We start from the raw sequence: 18,031 nt of genomic DNA, 5'->3' as shown, positions 1-18,031 counted from the left end.
CTATGCCTTCTTTCTTCAGCCTTTTTTGCTGCTTGTTAGGTTATACTAACAATGGGTAGTCCTGGACAGTGAAATGGAAGATCAACCAGTGGGTAAATTGAAAGACAATCACCTTTTCTGATGGACAAGCTCACCTTTATACTTTCAGTTGCAGGGTGGTTTAGCTCTCTGCTCTCTGCCTGACTGGCTGCAGCCAGCTGTTATTTGCTGACTTGGAAACAGATAACCAGATTTTAGAAGCAGAATTGATCCAAGGCAGTTTAGATTCTCAAGAAAAAATACAACAGTAGTTTTCAAACTAAGCCTTGGATTTAACTTTCAGATTTCTCCTCGCAATATAACATACAGCATCTGTTAATCTAGTGCCAGAAATTCTTTGTTTTAACTGTGCTTCAAAGGACTTTCCGTAGCAGAGATACAAGGTTTGGTTTTAAAATCAAAGTGCTCACACCATTCAACCTTTTGTATGATTCAGGGACAAAGATTTATCTGCAGAAAGATTTAGAATCCTTCTAAATCCTTTCAGAGAACTCCATGTCTGTTCAACGAGTCACACTGTCAGAGAAATTGAGATTGAGATAGAGATGGTAAATGTTCCTTGACTCAAATTCTCAGGAAGTCTGGTGGTGCAGATGTGTAAGCCAGGGAGTGGTCATACCTATGTTTGAATTTAGTGTTTTGCTACTTTTTTCTCTGTGAAATTACTCAGAATGGCAAGAGCTCTTCTGTCAAAGTATTATAATACAGAGATCTGCAGTGTTTGGCTCACGGAGCAACTGTTCCACACCATTCCCAGAATCTGCGATTGCAGTCCAGGCTATCTTAGGTTAGGGTTTTAAATTGCACCTCCCAGAGACATTTGGGTGTCTTCCAAGTTTAAATTAGCTTTTCAAGTGTTTTACCAGGGACCCGTGTCTCCTCTGCTGCTTAGACAATAGCAGCATGGTGTCTCCCAAAAGTCTGGCTCCAGAGTAATCTGTTACACAGCCCAGGGGCAGCAGGGAGTTGTAAAATAGCCAAATGACAGACCCTTGCAAAGTCCGTATCACTGTGTGGGAGAGAAAACAGAGCTTTATAAGCTTATCTCTGTTCTCAGGCTGTCTCTTGGAAGGACAGGGGTTCCTATTAGACTGTGTATTTGTTTTAGAGGAAACTTCCCATAAACCACTGAAAAACAAAGCATGTATTCTTAACTTGATTAGGATAATTCCTGGAGGACTGTTAGGAGGACGTATAATATTCAGCTCAGTCTCTAGATGTTAATGGCATAGCTGCATCATGAAGTGAGATATTAGAAATGTTTGTTTCTTTTTGCATTGTGTGGCTTGTTGGGGGCCCCTGTTTAGAAGTAACAACTATAAAACCCAAAGAAACTGTATTTTGGAGGCAGCTTTGTGGGCCTGTCTGATGTTTCAGTGAGATTTCTCTGTGGCTTTGCCTGGACTGTTTTCCGAGGGGCTGATGAGACGTGGAAGTGGCTGTTTGCTGCCCTCCTTGTCTGTCTGAACTGTTCCTAGGGGCATATTCAGGCTTTGCCAGAGAGTGCACTGCTGTTTGAGTGTTGACTGTGACATGAAGCCTCCCATTTCTCAAGCTACTTGGTGCCAGCTTGCTTGTTAGAGCAATGCAGTGTTTTAAATGCTAGTGCATGACTTCCCCGAATTACACATGTATGCGCTCCTGTTACCTGTGCCTGTTGCAGGGGAGATAGGGCTCTGTTTTTCATGTGCAAGGTGCTGGAAAACTTCCCCAAACTCAAATTCCCATTAATTTGACCCTCAAATTGTTTCTTATAAGAAATGCAATATGTCGTTTACAGAGAGAAATTTAGCCTGTTCTCTGCATAAGTGTCCCCTCTTAGGTGGGGTCTTTACCTGCTGAAACAAATGTTTTCTGCCAGTCAGCATCAACTCTCAAATAAAGGGTCACTCTTACATTTCATCTCCCTTGTATAATCCTTTATTACCTTGTTATTAAAAGTTTTGCCATCTGAAATCCGTCAGATCCCACAATTAGCCTGCCATCTAATACAAACATCCCTCTGAGATCTTCTTAGCAACATATGTTCAATAGCATTATTTAGGGAGCCATGAGGGCGGAGGAATTCCAAAGAGCATCACTGCTCTATATCAAGAAGCAGGGTTTGGCTGCCAGTAATGCCCTGGCACTGTCAAACTACCGAGGTTTGAAAAACATCCATCCACGGCATTCATGAATAAATGGATTGCAGAAAATCAAGCTCATTTGAAAAGGTCTCATTACCATTTGGTCATATAGAGATGCTGATTTCATCAGGGTGGAGCTAACCAGCTCCTGGAACCTGTGAGACTCCCATTATTATTAAGCTCAGTCTTTTTTATTTATACTTAATAGTAAGCAAGTAAGATGAATTAATAGTGACAAATACCAAATAGCCTTGATTTCTTAAAGCAAGACATGTATGTTTCTTTGCAGACTACCTGAAAGCTAACCAAAATGCAGTGAAGTCATGGGTGGTATTTCCCTTGCTCAGAATACATTTTACATCAGGACCTGAAAGAGTCACTGCTTTTGTTTAGTGTAATGACCTGCTTAACTTTCCCAATGCTGACATTATCCATGTTCAAAATTAATCTTGCAGCATAGTGCTTTGCAGACTAAAAACCTAATTAATAGGCCTATTAGTTTGGTATTAATATTATTTTTAGTATATAATGCCAGTCCAAAGACTATACTGCATTTAGTTCTTTACAGAGGTTTAACGTGGGTTCCCAAAACATGTTTTGTAGTATTGGTATAGGTGAGGCACCTCTACAGCAGCAGTCCCAGCCCAGGCAGTGCACAGGGATGGTCTGGAGAGAGAACAGCAGCTGCCCGAGAGTGCTGCTAACTGCACATGAGGAATAACAGCAGACAGGACAAATGCCTTTGCCGAGAACTCCAGCGTAAAAGGACGGTATTGAATGCCGAAGTATCAGCTAATCCATAGTGCCATAAATATGCATCCACATTAATAAAATATACAGGCCAAATGGCAGGGCTGTCCTTTCATGCGGAATAAACTCTAAGCTGACAGTGAAGCAAGGACCTGTTTGATGTAATGTGGCATTATTTCTTCTCCTGCAGCTCATGCTGTTATTTATCTTCCACTTGCAGCTTCTCGCAGTCAGTGAGCAGAGGCAATTTCTAGTGTGCAGAAAAAGAGCTCGTTCAGCAGCATCTAAGCATTTTCTCTGGGGCAGACCCTTCTTTAGTGTTGGTGGTAGTTTGGGGAGGCCTGAGCTGAGCTGAGGCAGTGCTTGGGAGAGCTACCTGCCCAGCCTTTGGGTGGAAGAGCACTGCCTCCACGAGTTTGCTGTCAGAAACATAGGATGGCACCTCACCAGAGCAGCAAAGGACAAGGAGATCACTTCCACATTGATTTACCCATCGTACCTCACAGCAGTTGTACAGACAGGTTTTCAGACAGGTTGCAGGTTACCACAGAAACAGCATTCCCCGTTATCACCTATTCCCACGGGAAGGACTGTAGCACTTGTTCTGACTGTTGTTCGTTCAGCTGCCCTTCCCCCAAAAAAGAGAAACCTTTGCGTGCTTTCCTTTCTTCCATAGAATTTTAGGAGCATCCGCTGCTAAAAAGGTCATGTCTCTGTTTGTGATTAAACAGACAGATTTAGAGCTTGCTGCAAACACTGATTAGATTATTGTTTTTCAGCACTTTAAGATAAATCTGCATGAATTCATGGGTGACAGTCTGAAGATCTCTTCCATCTCCTTACCCCAGGGCTGATGTCCTGTATCTAGGATACAGCAGTAAATCCCACACTCTTCTAATGAGCCCTGCTACTTCTGCAGAGCCTGTCTGGGGAGCTCCTCGGTGCTGGGAGAGCAAAAAGAGACAAAAGAGTGTCAGGGGAGCGTTTGGTGATGCAGTGCTCCAGCACTGCTGCCCATGCTCTCTGCTGAAGCCAGGGGGGCCCCGGTGTGGCTGTTGCTGCCTGCCAAGCCCCATCCCAGGTTACCTGTGTCCCGCAGCCCCTCACAGCCCACATAACTGCAAGCAGCATTTCAGGATGGTACAGCCAAGGCACTCAGTGTGGCAGCAGAAAGGTTGTGCTGCCCTTCTTGGCCCTCACTCCTGGGTGGTGTTTTAACAAATACTGGCCAAGTCACCTTGTTCCAGGAGCAAATTAACCCACGGCTGCCACCCTGCGCTCTGCAGCCCCAGCAGCAGCAGTGTGGGTTTCCCCCAGTGGCAGCGATCATGTAGACGAATACAAGAGTAATTGTGTAAAAGGGCTACTGGGACAGGAATGCTTTTTCTTTCTCAGCTGCTCTTGCCAGCTCGCAGACATCTCCCCCTCGCCGTGGTCAGGCTGTGACAAAGCGATGTCTCTTCATGCTACGCTCATCCGCCTGATGAAGCAACTTTGCTTCAGTATATTCTTGCTTCAGCTTGTTGCTGCTCGTTGGAAGATACCAGGCTTTGCATGGTTTCTCTGTGCCCATGTCCCACAGGGGTGGTGGCATACAAAGCCAAAGGGCAGAGCTGGCAGGCAATTAGCAACTCAGAGGAACAAACCACAAATAGTTCACTCCAAACAAGGCGGTTGTGTTGTCTCCTAAGGCTCAGGCTTCTCTTAGTGCTCACCTTCTCATGCCACTGGCCCTGCTCAGCAAATGGCAATGGGCTCAGGGCATGGCCATTAAAACGAGCGGGATGCTGTCTTTAACTGAAAGCAGAACATGGGCCCCATACTTTAAAAGGAGTTTTTCAACTTAGATTTTTTTTTTAAAGTAATGCATGACACACTTAAGCTGAGGACATTCTGCACAACAGCTGTGTCAGAGAGATTTGACAATACCAGGATTTGATGTCAATTATAACTGCGAGAAATCTGATTGCAGTGGCTGGCAGGTTATCTGTGTAATAATGGGTATGTTATAAAATAGGTTGCTTAGCATCTTTGGGGCTCTCTGCTCTAGTTCTGGGGAAGAAAGCTGTCCTATCTGCCTTTTGCTTCCTTCTCCCTTCCTTTAATATTTAAGCTTGGATACACTGACTGATCAGAGGGTCAGAAATACCATAAAATTGGACCATATTTATCAGAGACACAACTTAAAAGATAGAGAACTTTTGTACAAATGCACAATAGTAAGTCTGAACAGCAAAGACTATTCTACTTTGTCATAAGACAAATGACTGAAAATATCTTACCTCCGTTATGCAATTCGATGGTACAGCCTCTTTTTAAATGTTGTGTTTCAATTCTGGAAATGATAGAGGAAAAAAACTTGAAACGATTCAGCGAAGGGTAATGCAAATGATTAGAGGCACAGAGAACCTTTCATACGAGGAGAGATTTAAAAAGATTAGGCCCGCTTAGTTAAGACAAGAGATGAATAAGCAGAGACATGATAGAGAGATGTGGGGTAATGAATGGCACAGAAGAGGCACACTGGGTACTTTCATGTGCTGTTTTCCAAAATTAAAAGCTAAGAGAAGAAAGCTCTACAAAAATAAGACAAGAAATTTGCTTATGATAAAAAACAACAGACACATTTTAAATATGTTTTCCGCAGTGCTGGCTTCACCTGTGGAAGTCACTGTCGCGGGGAACAGAGATAATGAGCTTAGGAAAATTATGAAAAGGATTGGCTGCTCTGGGGAAAATTGTGAGCCTACTGAGAGGAAAAGGGAGTTCTCTTGTAGCTTTGAATGGGAGCAGGATTCACCAATTGGCATGATCCCAAGGCTGCTGAAATGAACCACCAGCCTCAGTGGGCTCTGGGTATTCATACACTACGCACAGCTACCCATGCACTAGGTATAGATAGTTACCCACTTCAGCTGCCTTTGGTAATATGACTTGATTTCTCATCCAGGTTGAGCAGGAAGGATCTCTCCCAGCATGTTTTCAGGGAGCACATCTTTTCCAACATCCCTGTTTTCTGTAATGTCCGTGCAGGTTATGTATTGAGGCAGCTCTTGCTTTTCAGCTGACCTGCTCAGAGGATAGTTCTTGGTGCTTTGCTCAGCCAGGAAGGTTTAGTTCCTCTGCTTGACTCAGTCATGTGGAAGGGAGGATCATGAGAAGCTGTGGCAGATCAGGTCCGAGGTGTAGCAAGTTCACCACCCAAAGATGATCAGTGGCATATACCTAGAGAAGAATATGTGATCAGCGCATGGAAGTACAGGGAAAACATGCAGGATACTTCCATCTCCCATTTTTCAGCTGGGGATTACCTTAGCCAGAGGCTATAGTGGTGTCAACCAGTCCTTGACCAAACCTGGGAGTGCAGTTCATGCATCATAGGGCATTATCATGCAATACAACCTTTGGCTAGACATTGAGAAAGCTATTCTAATTTACTTTTTTTTAAACCCCAAACCCATGCTTACACTAGTAGAGATCTCTCTCCAAAGAGGCTTAATTACAGATTAACATACAGGCTTTCCTTTACAGATTTTGAAAGCAGTAACAGGACTTCTGTATGTGTGAAACAATAAAAATTAAATATGATTTTTAAAACGGCTTCTAGGTAATAATAGAATTTTATCACATATGTTGATCTTCTCTGTTAGTCTGGTTTAGAGCCCTCAGACAACCTGATGGGCACTTACTGCTTAATGAACCTTCCCAAGTTTCACAAAACATGCAATGCTTGAAGACTAGTTTCTTCCTTTTATCTTGTTAGAATTCCACTGATTTTGATCTAGGACTGTGAAGTCTGGTGCTCTAAAGCCACAGAAATTAAAAAAGGGTAGGTGCAAGAATTAGAAGCTATTAAAATATTTATAGAGGACTTGATCACTCAGGTAACTGCAGAGGTTTCCCTGTACGATGCTTCCAGGATCATCAGAGCTGCACATGATGCAGAAGCACAGATGCAGAAGAAGCATTTGGGGGCAAAGTGGATCTTCTGTCTTTCTTATTTAAACCAAGTAAATTACATCTCATAGCTTTGTGGGATGGATTAGGAAAGGGACCTGTGTGGTGTTCTCCTGGGCACCTTGCAGAACTTTTAAACTACATTACAGGCTTTCTCTAACAGGACTAATTTCCTCTGCAGTAACCAGAAGAGTGTCTTCTTTCTGTAATGCGTTAGTTCTCTTGCTCCAATTAAGGAGTGCTTTGGTTAATCAACACAGTTGTAGAAATGAAGCATCACCAAAAGACAGGGGAACAATAATATGATCATGCATAGTTCCTATCTCAATTAAATTTCAGCATTGTTTACAGTCACTGAGTCTTTTTTCCCTGGGGTCACCAGGCAGTACATCCATTCCATGGGCAGAACATGCTGAGAGGTGACGCGCTAAGCTTTAAATAGGTATTTATTGATGTGACTATATGCCATTTAAAAATCGGGGCAAAGATGACTTGGACAAGTTTTCACAACTGAGTCACTGATGAGGCTAGAAAAAGAGTAATGAACAAAACTTAAACCTCTAAATCTCCACATTTGTAATTAATATGTTTTCTGCTTCAGTTCACTGTGTGCATTTTTCCCTGAGTTTGTGCATTTGATTTGCTGTGGAAAGGAGCAATGTCAAGGGAATAATTACAGGATCTTTTCAATGCTTTTCTCATAGATTCAGAGAATACCTAGTGACAACCTGAAATCTTACTCTGGAGATGCTGGATATCCAGCTGCTTCCTTGGGCTCCATTTTACTCTTTCTGGAAGCTTTGCCCTAAATAAATATACACACCACTGACAGTTTGGGTTTCACTTGATAAATTCCTGCTTATTGCACTATCCCAGGCAATTACATGATATGGAGTTGTTTGGGATCACCTTCCAGGAAAACTGTGTCTTCCTATCACTCCTGCCAGTAAGTAGGTTTCCTGATGAAATAATTTAGTGTGTCTTTTCTATTTAATTTTTGATTTAATTTTCTTCCTTGCATGGCCGCTTGGCCAGTACACATACCTTCAGAGTGAACTCAAGGGGAATTACAGCCTTCCACAAGTTCCTGTTCAGCAGTAGGTTTTTTGTTCTAGCAGCAGTTAGTTCAGCTTTAAAGCACCTCCTGAGGGCTTTGGGCTACCTACAACAAGAGAGAACTCACCTGGAAGAGATGTAGCCAAAATGAAGCTCCTCACAGCACTGATACAGGATCCGTCTTCAAAAGCCCATACTGCTCTTTGACAAACATCTTTTGCTGTGGGTAGCAACTGTTGTATACAGTCACGAATACATGGTCAAACAGGCTTCCTAATTACAGTCCTACAAGACCTGTGCATATTCATATATTGTGCATTACCATCACTGACATCACTAGGATGCATCAAAATAGGTAAATTTAAGCAAAATGGACAATATTGTGGGGTTGGAACCTATCTGTGGAAACTGTAATATGTCTGATCCAGAATAAATTGCTTCAAGATAATTGTAAGTTTCCATTGCTATAGCAAACTGCTTTTGGTGGCTTCATGAAATACCGGTTTCTTCACAGATCCTTCTCACACTGGTGATCTAAAAGCTGTTATTTCTGATAACATTAAATTTGAAGTATTCACATCTTGTGCTGTTGATATCACTGCACATTACAGGGTGATGATCCAGAGGATACACCCTGGAACTTCACATGCCAAGATGGAGAAAATCAATCTCTGTTAATAAAAAAAGGCAGGCTCAGTGGCGCAGAAAATCAGTACGCTGGAGCCTTAAAGAGGCTCCTTCAAAAATTCATGATTATAGAATGGAATCCTGGGCTACATTATAGTACTAAAAGAAATCAGGATATGGAGAAGAAAAATCCAATTTTCATTAGGTGGAGAAAATAAAGAATAAATCCTATAAGCAGACAAAGTCATTGATCACATGGAACATATTTATATGCTCAATATGTAAGAACATTTTCTAAGTTTCCCAAGTACCTAATACTTTTCCCAAATATCTTTCAAAGTTAATTTTTGTTTTCTTGTTGTTTATTCATGCCTTTAGCACTAAATCCATCTGAATAAAATTTCTGAATGTTCTGGTCAACTGCTGGCTGTAGGGTAGCTGTAGGACATTCAACCTATAGTGATATACAGACATTTAACAAACTCAGTGTTGACCTAATGACTTAAACTTACTACTCCATAAAGTATGTGGTCATGTCCCCTGCTGATGGTATCCATGGTGCAAATACAGTATGCAGTAAAAAGCAGAGAGAAAATATCTTTGCCCTCCTTATGGGCACTGTAGCTACAGTCATCCTGAGAAGAGGCTTCTATAATATGACAGAAACTTGAAGACACTAAAAACCTTTCTTAAAAGCAGATTTCCCATTTTCTGTCCATGGGAAGTCTGAATTCCTGCATCAAAATCATTTGGGACCCAGAATAATTAATATTCAGTCCTGCAGTGTAGGTGGCTGTGATGGCTGATAATTTGGATGGTCATTGGCATGAAATATGGCTTTTGCACAATTAGAGCAGAAAGAATTCCAGCTTCACATTTACAGTATTTTAGCTTTCAGCCTTGACATACCAGTAATGCAGTACTTGTATGGAAGAGATTGGATTATTTTTGATCTAATCTAGTCAACTGCCTGGAAATACAGTCACTGTAAGTGTATGCTACAAGGCCTTTTTACCCTTTTATCATACACCAAATTATTCTTTTTTAATTATTTTTCACATATTTAAGGCAGCTGCAAATCTATTCATGAAAGAACATTTCAGGAGTTCAGCTGATCAGCTCAAAACCAAGAGAAGTTCCTGACAGTTCATCTTGCTTACTTAAGCATGGCTGAGTCATGACTACAGTGAATCCAGCACTTTATTTAACTTTCATTCATTCATTCATTCATTCGTTGTTAGCATGCATGTGTGAGGGGCTTGGGTGAGTGCAGTTTATTGTCGAGTAGGTGCCATCATCCCTGACTTCTGAGGTAAACTGAGATTGAAATAGTATTTCACACAAATACCTATTTTTCATCTGTTTTGTCTAACAATATAATCATAACATTGGACTTCTTGGAACTCATTTGAATTATTTTCATTGCAAAGATGGACAAAGAGAACAGCTGAGAGACAGGAAAAAACTGGCCTTAGAATTCAACACTTATTTATATTTATAAATTTTCAATAGGATTGAAAAATATATGAGCTGGAAAAGAACAGTTTTAATTGGGGCACTCAGCCCTCTCCCAACTTTAACTTGCCCTTCCTCAGTACATTATTAAAGAATTTGACGCAAAGATAACATAATGGCCAATTTTCACTCGCTGCTCTGCACTGTATTTTGAACTGATGTGCTGATAGAAGTCCTGTCCATACCAGTTGGGTTGGCACATGGATTTGCCAAGCTCAGAAAAGTACATTTTAATTGTAATGCCCCCAGATCAGCAGCACATTTGCTAGCATTCCTCATTCAGAACTTCCCTCTGCAGTTCTCCTCCCCAGCTCTTCTTTTAAGGAGTAGGAAAGAAACACGTTGGATTAAGCTAAAGGCAAGTGATGGGTGGGAACAAACTTGCAAACGGTAAGAAGCTGCTTAGTATTCAGGAGCAAACAGAGCACTTCAGCTTCTGCAAACAGCTCATGTGGGATCCGCTTTTATTTGGCAAGGAGGATGCCTTTCTCACCGTGCAGCACCTTTCTGAAGCTGCGGCTGTAGCCGAGGAATTAAGCAGATGTCAGTCAAGACAAAAGGGCACGATTCTGTGCCAAGCCAGTCAGGTGAATGAGCTGGTCTGCTTTAATGCTGGAAAAATTGGGAGGGAATTTGTTGTGGTAACTGAGCATGTTATAAAGAGGTGTCCTTGTTTCCGTGCCCCACTGTTTGCCATGAGAAATCACCACCATGGTAGTTACTGCTGAATCACAGGGTGCTCTGGGGAGGGGACTGTTGTCTGTGATGCTCATGGGGGATGACTGTCAGGCTGCTGTGCACCGTCAGGCCGGCGTCTGGCTGTACATGGGCCCGACTGCAAACTCACTTAGAGCAGCACAGCGCTTTCGCCACAGCTTGTTACCGCAAGCGTCACAGCCAAGGGAAAATTCAAGGGTGAAGGAGTTTTTTAGTGTCTGTCTTTCTGTCTCCCCACTCTTTCTGTTCCTCTGTTTTAAGGGACTCTGCAGGCTGTTGGCTCCTGCTGCTCATACTGAGGTTAACTTGCTTCCTAAGAGACCCAGAGTAAATGTTGTGGTTCTGTTTGCAATCTGACCCTCTGCCACTGTGTACAAGCAGGCCTTTTGTACCCGAAACAGCTCCAAATTACTGTACATAAACCGTAATCTTCCAGTGGGAGCACTGTAGTTTTCCATTTTGCTGCTAATTGGATGATACACTTACAATAGTCTTTGTTAACATGGCTAGCACTGGGCAGGGAACAGTGATGGAAGGCTTTTATTTAGAAATCCTGCAAAAATGCAGTGACTGTCCCCATTTGACATCAATTGAAACTAATTGTCAATTAAGTAAATAACAGCCAATTAACTTGAAGGAAAAAAGAAGAAAATTGCTTACTTCACATTCTTTGTTGAAGCAAACACCAGTCAGAGGATTGGAAGTTTTTTCTTTCTCCTATGAGAAGACAAAATGGCAAAAGATGTGCAGAAAATGCACAGTGGTATTTTTTAAAATACCATATTTTTCTCATACAAGAATATTTGAGAAACTAGATAAGAACATCTTAAGCTCCTGAGACATTTAATTTCCTTTGATTTTTTAAAATCAAAATTACAATCATTATGCAAGCACAATTCTTCTTCCTTTCATGCCACTGTAGGATACTTTAAGCACAAGGCAGCTCCACTGAAGCTGGCTGCCTTCACAAGGAAAGACCAGCAAACCGCTGTCTGTGTGTGGCACAATGACAGGCAGGATTGTGATATTAATGTTTGCATCACCGGACCAAGCCCTTCCTCTTTCATATTTTATGGACTTTTAGGTTTTATAGGTGAGATGTTGTCAGAACGTGTAATGTTAAAAAAACCTGAAGAACCCAGAGGTCTTAGGAAGCAGCTGAGTGGTGCTGTCATGACTGCTGTTTTGGTCTTAGATCCCTCTAAGACCCGTGTTTCATGTCTGTATCCTTTTTTGAATCTGGGCAATAGTGCCAAAAGGTATTTCAGTCAAGACCATTGCACAGGGAAAGCCAGCCATGCCACTGGCAGGAAGAAAAAGGCTCTCTCCTGGTTTATTGCTCTTTGTTTTAACTATTAGCTCAATACCATCTCCCCAAAAGAAGCAGTGCAATTCAACTTGAAGACTAAAGCTTGATTCTACAGGCTTTCAGCTGTGGTACAGTGCCAGAGCAGAGGCTAATGTCTGCAGTGGGTCTCTGACAGCTGAGCTTTCAGTGGATGATATGCCAGGCAGAGAAAGAGCATAGATTAGGCCAAAGAGGCAGCTGCTACAGGCTAACTTAATATCGCTGGGCTAGTAAGAGACAACCGTTTACTCATGGCATCTTGGCTTTGAATTTTCATTGCACTTTCCTCACAAGCCGTTAAGGCTAGCAGTTAATGCACAGAGGCATTATGTGGCCTCAATTCTCGCCTGTGGGGCTGGACCACAGCTGGTCCCTTGGGGTTGACATCAGGGCTGTGTCTGCCTAATATCCATTAGTTGCATCAATCAATAAGTCTTCACTTACACTTTTTACTCATTGTTCAAAAAGATTTTATTACGCTGCTTTGAGCTGCTCACAGCACCATTTCACGGGTTTCAAATTGTGTTACTCTTTTGTTAATACTTTTAGGGCCCATGTTTCATAATTGGATAGTGGAGGATGAGAGGTATGTCTTTTAACCATTGGGAAAGCAATGAATATTGGATGCTTTTTCATTAACTGATGTGAGATTCAACGCTGCACATATTGATCTGTTACTTTCTTACAGGAACATTTTACACCTGAATGCAAGTTCAAAGAATCAGTATTTGAAAACTACTATGTGACGTATTCTTCAATGATCTACAGACAGCAACAGTCTGGCCGGGGTTGGTATTTGGGTCTTAACAAAGAAGGAGAAATAATGAAAGGAAACCACGTGAAGAAAAATAAACCTGCAGCACACTTTCTTCCAAAACCATTAAAAGGTAATGGCTTGGGTTTGCTCCATCTACCTGAACTGACATTATCTTGTGTCAGAGATGTTTAATTGCTGTGCATACATATTTGAAGGGTTCAGCTACTTAAATAACAGGAGTATAATGTTCTGTAACACATTGTTAATCTAACCAAAGCTGCCTTTTTTAGGTTTCTCTATGTTAACTCTGCATTTCTCTAATCTAACCAAATATACATATTAGTTCCTTTGTGCCCAAAGTCCACACTGTCTCCATTATAGGTAACACAGGTTCTGCCTGGAATGGCCCAAACATCTGCTCACAGGCCGTTAGCGACTTGCTGTATAGCTTGTCAATCTGTGCTTTATGTTACAGGATGTTTGTCTATTTTTGCCTGGGATAAAGCTCTAATGTGCAGTGCTTATTAAACCGCAATTAATGTGGCATCAGCATATGACATTAAAGGTAATAATGCATGTGGCATCCATATGCCACTGTGTATTTAAAGCCAGGACATAGAGTCATCCTAGTTAACTGAAGGATGTGAATCAGGACTGTGGTCAGACTTGGCCCTCTTTGGAGCCCTCTTTGACCTCAGTCAATGTATGGAGGTGCTCCTTTTCTCTAGAACTAGCTTATATATGTTCCTTCCTTAAGAGGAATGAAGCTTTCTACTTCTGGGTTATGTTCTTCGGTAGCCTTTTAAGGCAGTGTCATTTTGAAATCAGAGAGGATATTTCAAAGGTGTGTAGCCCTGGGTAGATGCTGGACTAATTTGGCAGTCTACATTTAGGACTAGGTGTTAGGCAACCGATGTCAAGGTTGATCCTCACTTCTAATGTGTGTGAAAACAAAGGAAACAGAAGACTGAAAATCCATTTTCACACCCACCTACTTAGGCTACGTATATGAGTAACAGGTCAAATCACAGCTGTCAACAGTGCTACTTCACCATTAATAGGGAAATGTTGATTTATATCAGGTTAGGTCTATCTTGCAGAGTTTTGTAAGTGCAGTGGGTAGGTGGGTGATTTAACTGGGAGGGGGAGGGAGCTGTGGTTTTTCCCTTCTCTAAAATGTCATTCGCTTGAGGAGGACCTCAGAGGTTCTTGGGGAGTGTTTGAAGTGGAAGAGGTCTCCTTGCCATATTTCTTTCATTCACTCCTTACATTGCATATCGCTGAATGAAAAATCCTGTTTCGCAGCTGGACTTTGCACCAACAGACTGAGTAGTCCGTAACGCGTGCTGACATGCTGCCTCTCTTTTGCTTTGCAGTGGCCATGTACAAAGAACCTTCTCTCCACGATCTCACAGAGTTCTCAAGATCTGGAAGTGGGACCCCAACAAAGAGCAGAAGTGTTTCAGGAGTGCTAAATGGGGGTAAATCCATGAGCCAAAACGAGTCAACGTAGCCAGGTTCAGGCAAGCCAAGTGCTCTCTAAACAGAACCTTACCTCTGGATGCAGTTGAATTCTTACTAGCAGTCTTTCATCCAAACGTTCAATTGCCCAGGACAAGCCACCGAACTTGCATAGGTCACTCGTTTATCAGCCATTAGATCTACTGGTTGTCAGAGGATATACCCCAATAATGTAGAATATGCTTGTGCATATCACAAGGCACTTGGATAGCCAGCAAACATAACTGCGGAATAAATCTCGGAGAAGAAATGTCCAGCTCTTTCTCTCTCTCTCTTTTTCTCTCTCTCTTTCTCTCTCTCTCCTATGCTTTGTGGAATACGAAACAAAAACATTTCACAGCATTCACTGCTGATAAGAATTTGCTTTCCAACTCAGAAAAAGACCACTTTTGCTCTTCAAAGGAAATTTTAATGCTTGTATGTTTTATAGGGGCAAACAAAAAACAAATATGTAAACTCTGTTGTTTCCTTGGCTTACCGTTTTATATCTAAGGCTTGATAAAAAATGTATCCTTTAATTTGGAATAGTGCAACTTTTTGATTTCTGAACTCCAATGGGTCTTTAAAGATATGTCTTTAAAAAATAATTAAAAATTCAGGGTTGGAACTGAGAGTTGGTGTCTCAGGCTCAAGCAAACAGTGTTCTTGTGGTTTTAAACACAATGAAATATAAATTTTTATAGATTTGTAGTTTCTGGTAAAGTTCTTGTGCTAACCCCAGTCTGTAGGAATTGAGTTGCTTTGTTATCCCAAGTGGAAGTTAACAGAAAGGGATAAAATTATCCTCCAGTGTAGATTTCTCTTAATTCCATTTTGTGTGTCATGTTAAACTATTGTTGTGGCTTCTTTTCTAAAGACAGAAACTGTGGAATTAAGGTGACTTAATTTTTTTATAAGAAACGTCTTATTTGTAAAAGTCCTTCTTTCACTGTAACGGGCACGTGAATATTGTGTAGGAGGAAGCGTTAGGACAGGTTACCCCTAAACAACATATACTTATACATGCTATTGGAAACAATTGTTTAAAAAATGTAGTTAGGTTTCCATTTAGGTCATCATGTCTGTTGCATGGGAGAAAGTTGGAATATTGGCATAGAGTTGCATGATGTGTAAGATTTTGTGCATTAATCATCGTTGGATTCTGTGCTCCAAAACTGACATAGTTCTGTACAGGCAGCTTTCTGCCTTGTACAAAAGAGTTGTTTATTATTTGTTGTATACACAACCATGCACTGAATAAACTATTTATATTAAGATGTACTTTTTAAAAAAGCTTGTTTGATTATATGATGTACACCTGTGATTAATTTCAAGGGAAAGGGTTGGCGGTTAAATTATAAAGTTATAAAAGATACTGTAATTAATGTTCAAGATCCTTCTATGTAATGGGTTATTCCCCTGTAATGCCATACACTATTCAAATGAGAACATGTTCTTTCTTTTGGATATTGTTAGATCTGGTCTTACATGCCCAGCCGAGATACTCAAAACATAGTGATGATTAAGTGCCACAAAGTCTTGGTAACGGCCCCTCTGCCACATGCTGCTGGAGCCCCAGTGAATTGCACTCCTCTGCTTTGAGCTTCTCAAGCTTCTCTGTGTCTGCCCTCCCTGTCAGACTTCCCTTAGTGCAGCCATGTAGCGCTACCTCACAGCACACCTCCCACAGCCCCCGGTACAGGGCGTCCCAAAGAGATTCAGTAAATTGAGCACTGCTTGTGCCAGGGTGGCACCTTGAGGATGCTTGGCATTTGCTGTGCATCACTGCAGGTACACTTTCGGGGCCAGCTTTATCTGGTCTTGAGGAAAAAGGCTCCCATGCTTCCTGCCTTTGTGTATATGCTCTGGAGAGAAAACAGCCCTCTCTCCTGCCTTTTCTCTCTGAAAACATCAGTGAGAACTTCTCTCATCTACAACATCCAGGCTGCTCTGACAGGTGAGCTTCACTCATCAAGATGTGCCAAGAAGTCCTAGGAGGAACAAGTTTTCATCATGGGTGGCTGAAGAACCAGTTCTGGAAGGGAATAATGGAAATGGAGGCAGAAAGCTACCTATAAATATTAGCCTGAATTAAAATCAGGTATTCTGCTGTCTGTCCTGTGTGCCTCCCACTTGACCAAGCTGGAATTAGACCTCAGACCAGGCTGGGACATGGGTTTCTTTTAAGGCTGGGGCTGAGAGAGGAGGGGAGGAGATGGTGTTTTAGATCAAATCCCCAGATTTGTTGCGTTGTGGCAAACAGCAGGCAAAGAGCTCTGCCTTGCTGAGCTCCAATACTGGATTAGGGTGTTGCCTTCCCCAAATACCACTATCTTGCTGTCCTTCAGCGGGCCTGGGGCTCCTCAGCTTGCCACTTTCCAAAGGGCAAAGAAGGTGGGAGCACGACCAATGCTGTAGAATTCCTTAAAATTGAAGGTGGGGCCATGATTGCTCCAGAAGTTTTGATAACTCGGTGCATCTGGAGCATCTGTTCCCTTCAACTAAGTGAGGTATGCCCTTGTGGGACATTACTCTTAACCTTCTCAACCCCAAACATCAAACTTATTGGGGTGCATGTTCCAAAAAAGGAGTTCAAGTGTCTTAGGAACATAAAACCTCATTAAAAAATAGGCATATTTGTAGCAAAGCTAGTTCAATGCTGAGCATTTACTGTCCTAAAGATAACTGATTGTCTGCTGCTTTGCTTTATAGCTGCACTCTTACTGTTATTCCCCATCCCCAGTACCTCCAACCCTGAAGGTCATCTGCAGTGAAAGAAAAATTCTCATCTCACAAATTGTCCATTCTGAGGTCTGTAGTCTGACCCATCTTTTGTATTGACGTTGGCATCAGCTGTGAGCGTTCACTGCCAAGTCACTAGTTTCAAAGGTTTCTAATATACCAAGCTAACAAAGGCCACTCTTGGATTGAGATGAGAAGAGAGATACAGTGATAGATGAGCCATAAACAGTTGTTTCTGAAAATTATGTTAAATTTCTGACAAACCTGTTCCAACAATAGTTTTTCCTTCAGATTATTGTGGACAGAAAGGGCAATATTCTTGACAGAGTCCTGATAGTAGACAAAAGCTCATGTACACTATGAACAAAATGGGGGATTATGTCCAGGGTTTTACATGTAGCCTCTGGAGCCGTAGACTGGGATTTAATAAGGAGAAATAGAATTAAATGTGCCTTTGCAACAGTGAAGGTGATATTCTGATGCAGCCAGCAAAGTGCCTTGGGTAGACAAGAATGTGACTTCAGCAGAGGACCAGACTAAGGAGCCAGACTCCGGCACCCATAAATTAGAAAGTTAAACAGATGACTCCTGGATAATACTGTCGTTTAAGAAATTTGCTAGATCTTGGAAAGATGTTTATGGTTGCCTATCAAAAGAAAACTTACAGCCACTGGTCAACCCACTTTGCTCTGCCGCATGCGCAGTGGCAGAGTACAGTTTTTTGCACACCTGGAATAAGGACAAAGGCCAGGGGTTGACATGAAACCAAGCCGTCCACTGGCTGTGAGCCACTAACCATCTGCAGAAGGCTTGGTCTCAGGCACTTCTGTTATTGCCAATGTGATGGCTGATGCGTTTCAGCTGCCATTTCTCTTGTCCCTGCCTCTCCAGCAATTC

The 18,031-nt window shown here is 41.9% G+C and overlaps 1 protein-coding gene and 1 long non-coding RNA gene across 7 annotated transcripts in view; one reads left to right on the top strand and one right to left on the bottom strand.

Annotated features, from left to right (window-relative positions):
- Positions 1-15,673, top strand: part of FGF13 (fibroblast growth factor 13) — a 277,313-nt gene extending 261,640 nt beyond the window's left edge. For all 6 annotated transcript variants that reach the window (XM_074834744.1, XM_074834746.1, XM_074834740.1 and 3 more), the window contains 2 exons: positions 12,824-13,022; positions 14,269-15,673. In XM_074834744.1, coding sequence (XP_074690845.1) covers positions 12,824-13,022; positions 14,269-14,405 — 336 coding nt within the window. In that variant the 3' untranslated portion in view covers positions 14,406-15,673. The remainder of the gene's footprint in view (positions 1-12,823; positions 13,023-14,268) is intronic.
- Positions 1,982-8,017, bottom strand: LOC141927603 (uncharacterized). Its single transcript, XR_012624534.1, has 4 exons — positions 7,917-8,017; positions 5,822-6,140; positions 5,198-5,250; positions 1,982-3,859 (listed from the first exon to the last, which is right to left on the bottom strand). It is a non-coding gene; the product is annotated as an uncharacterized LOC141927603 (long non-coding RNA).
- Positions 15,674-18,031: the final 2,358 nt, after the last annotated feature.

The sequence above is a fragment of the Strix aluco genome, chromosome 10 (genome assembly GCF_031877795.1).
Source record: "Strix aluco isolate bStrAlu1 chromosome 10, bStrAlu1.hap1, whole genome shotgun sequence".
NCBI classification, from domain to species: Eukaryota; Metazoa; Chordata; class Aves; order Strigiformes; family Strigidae; genus Strix; species Strix aluco.
This window is presented reverse-complemented; position numbering and strand designations above follow the sequence as displayed.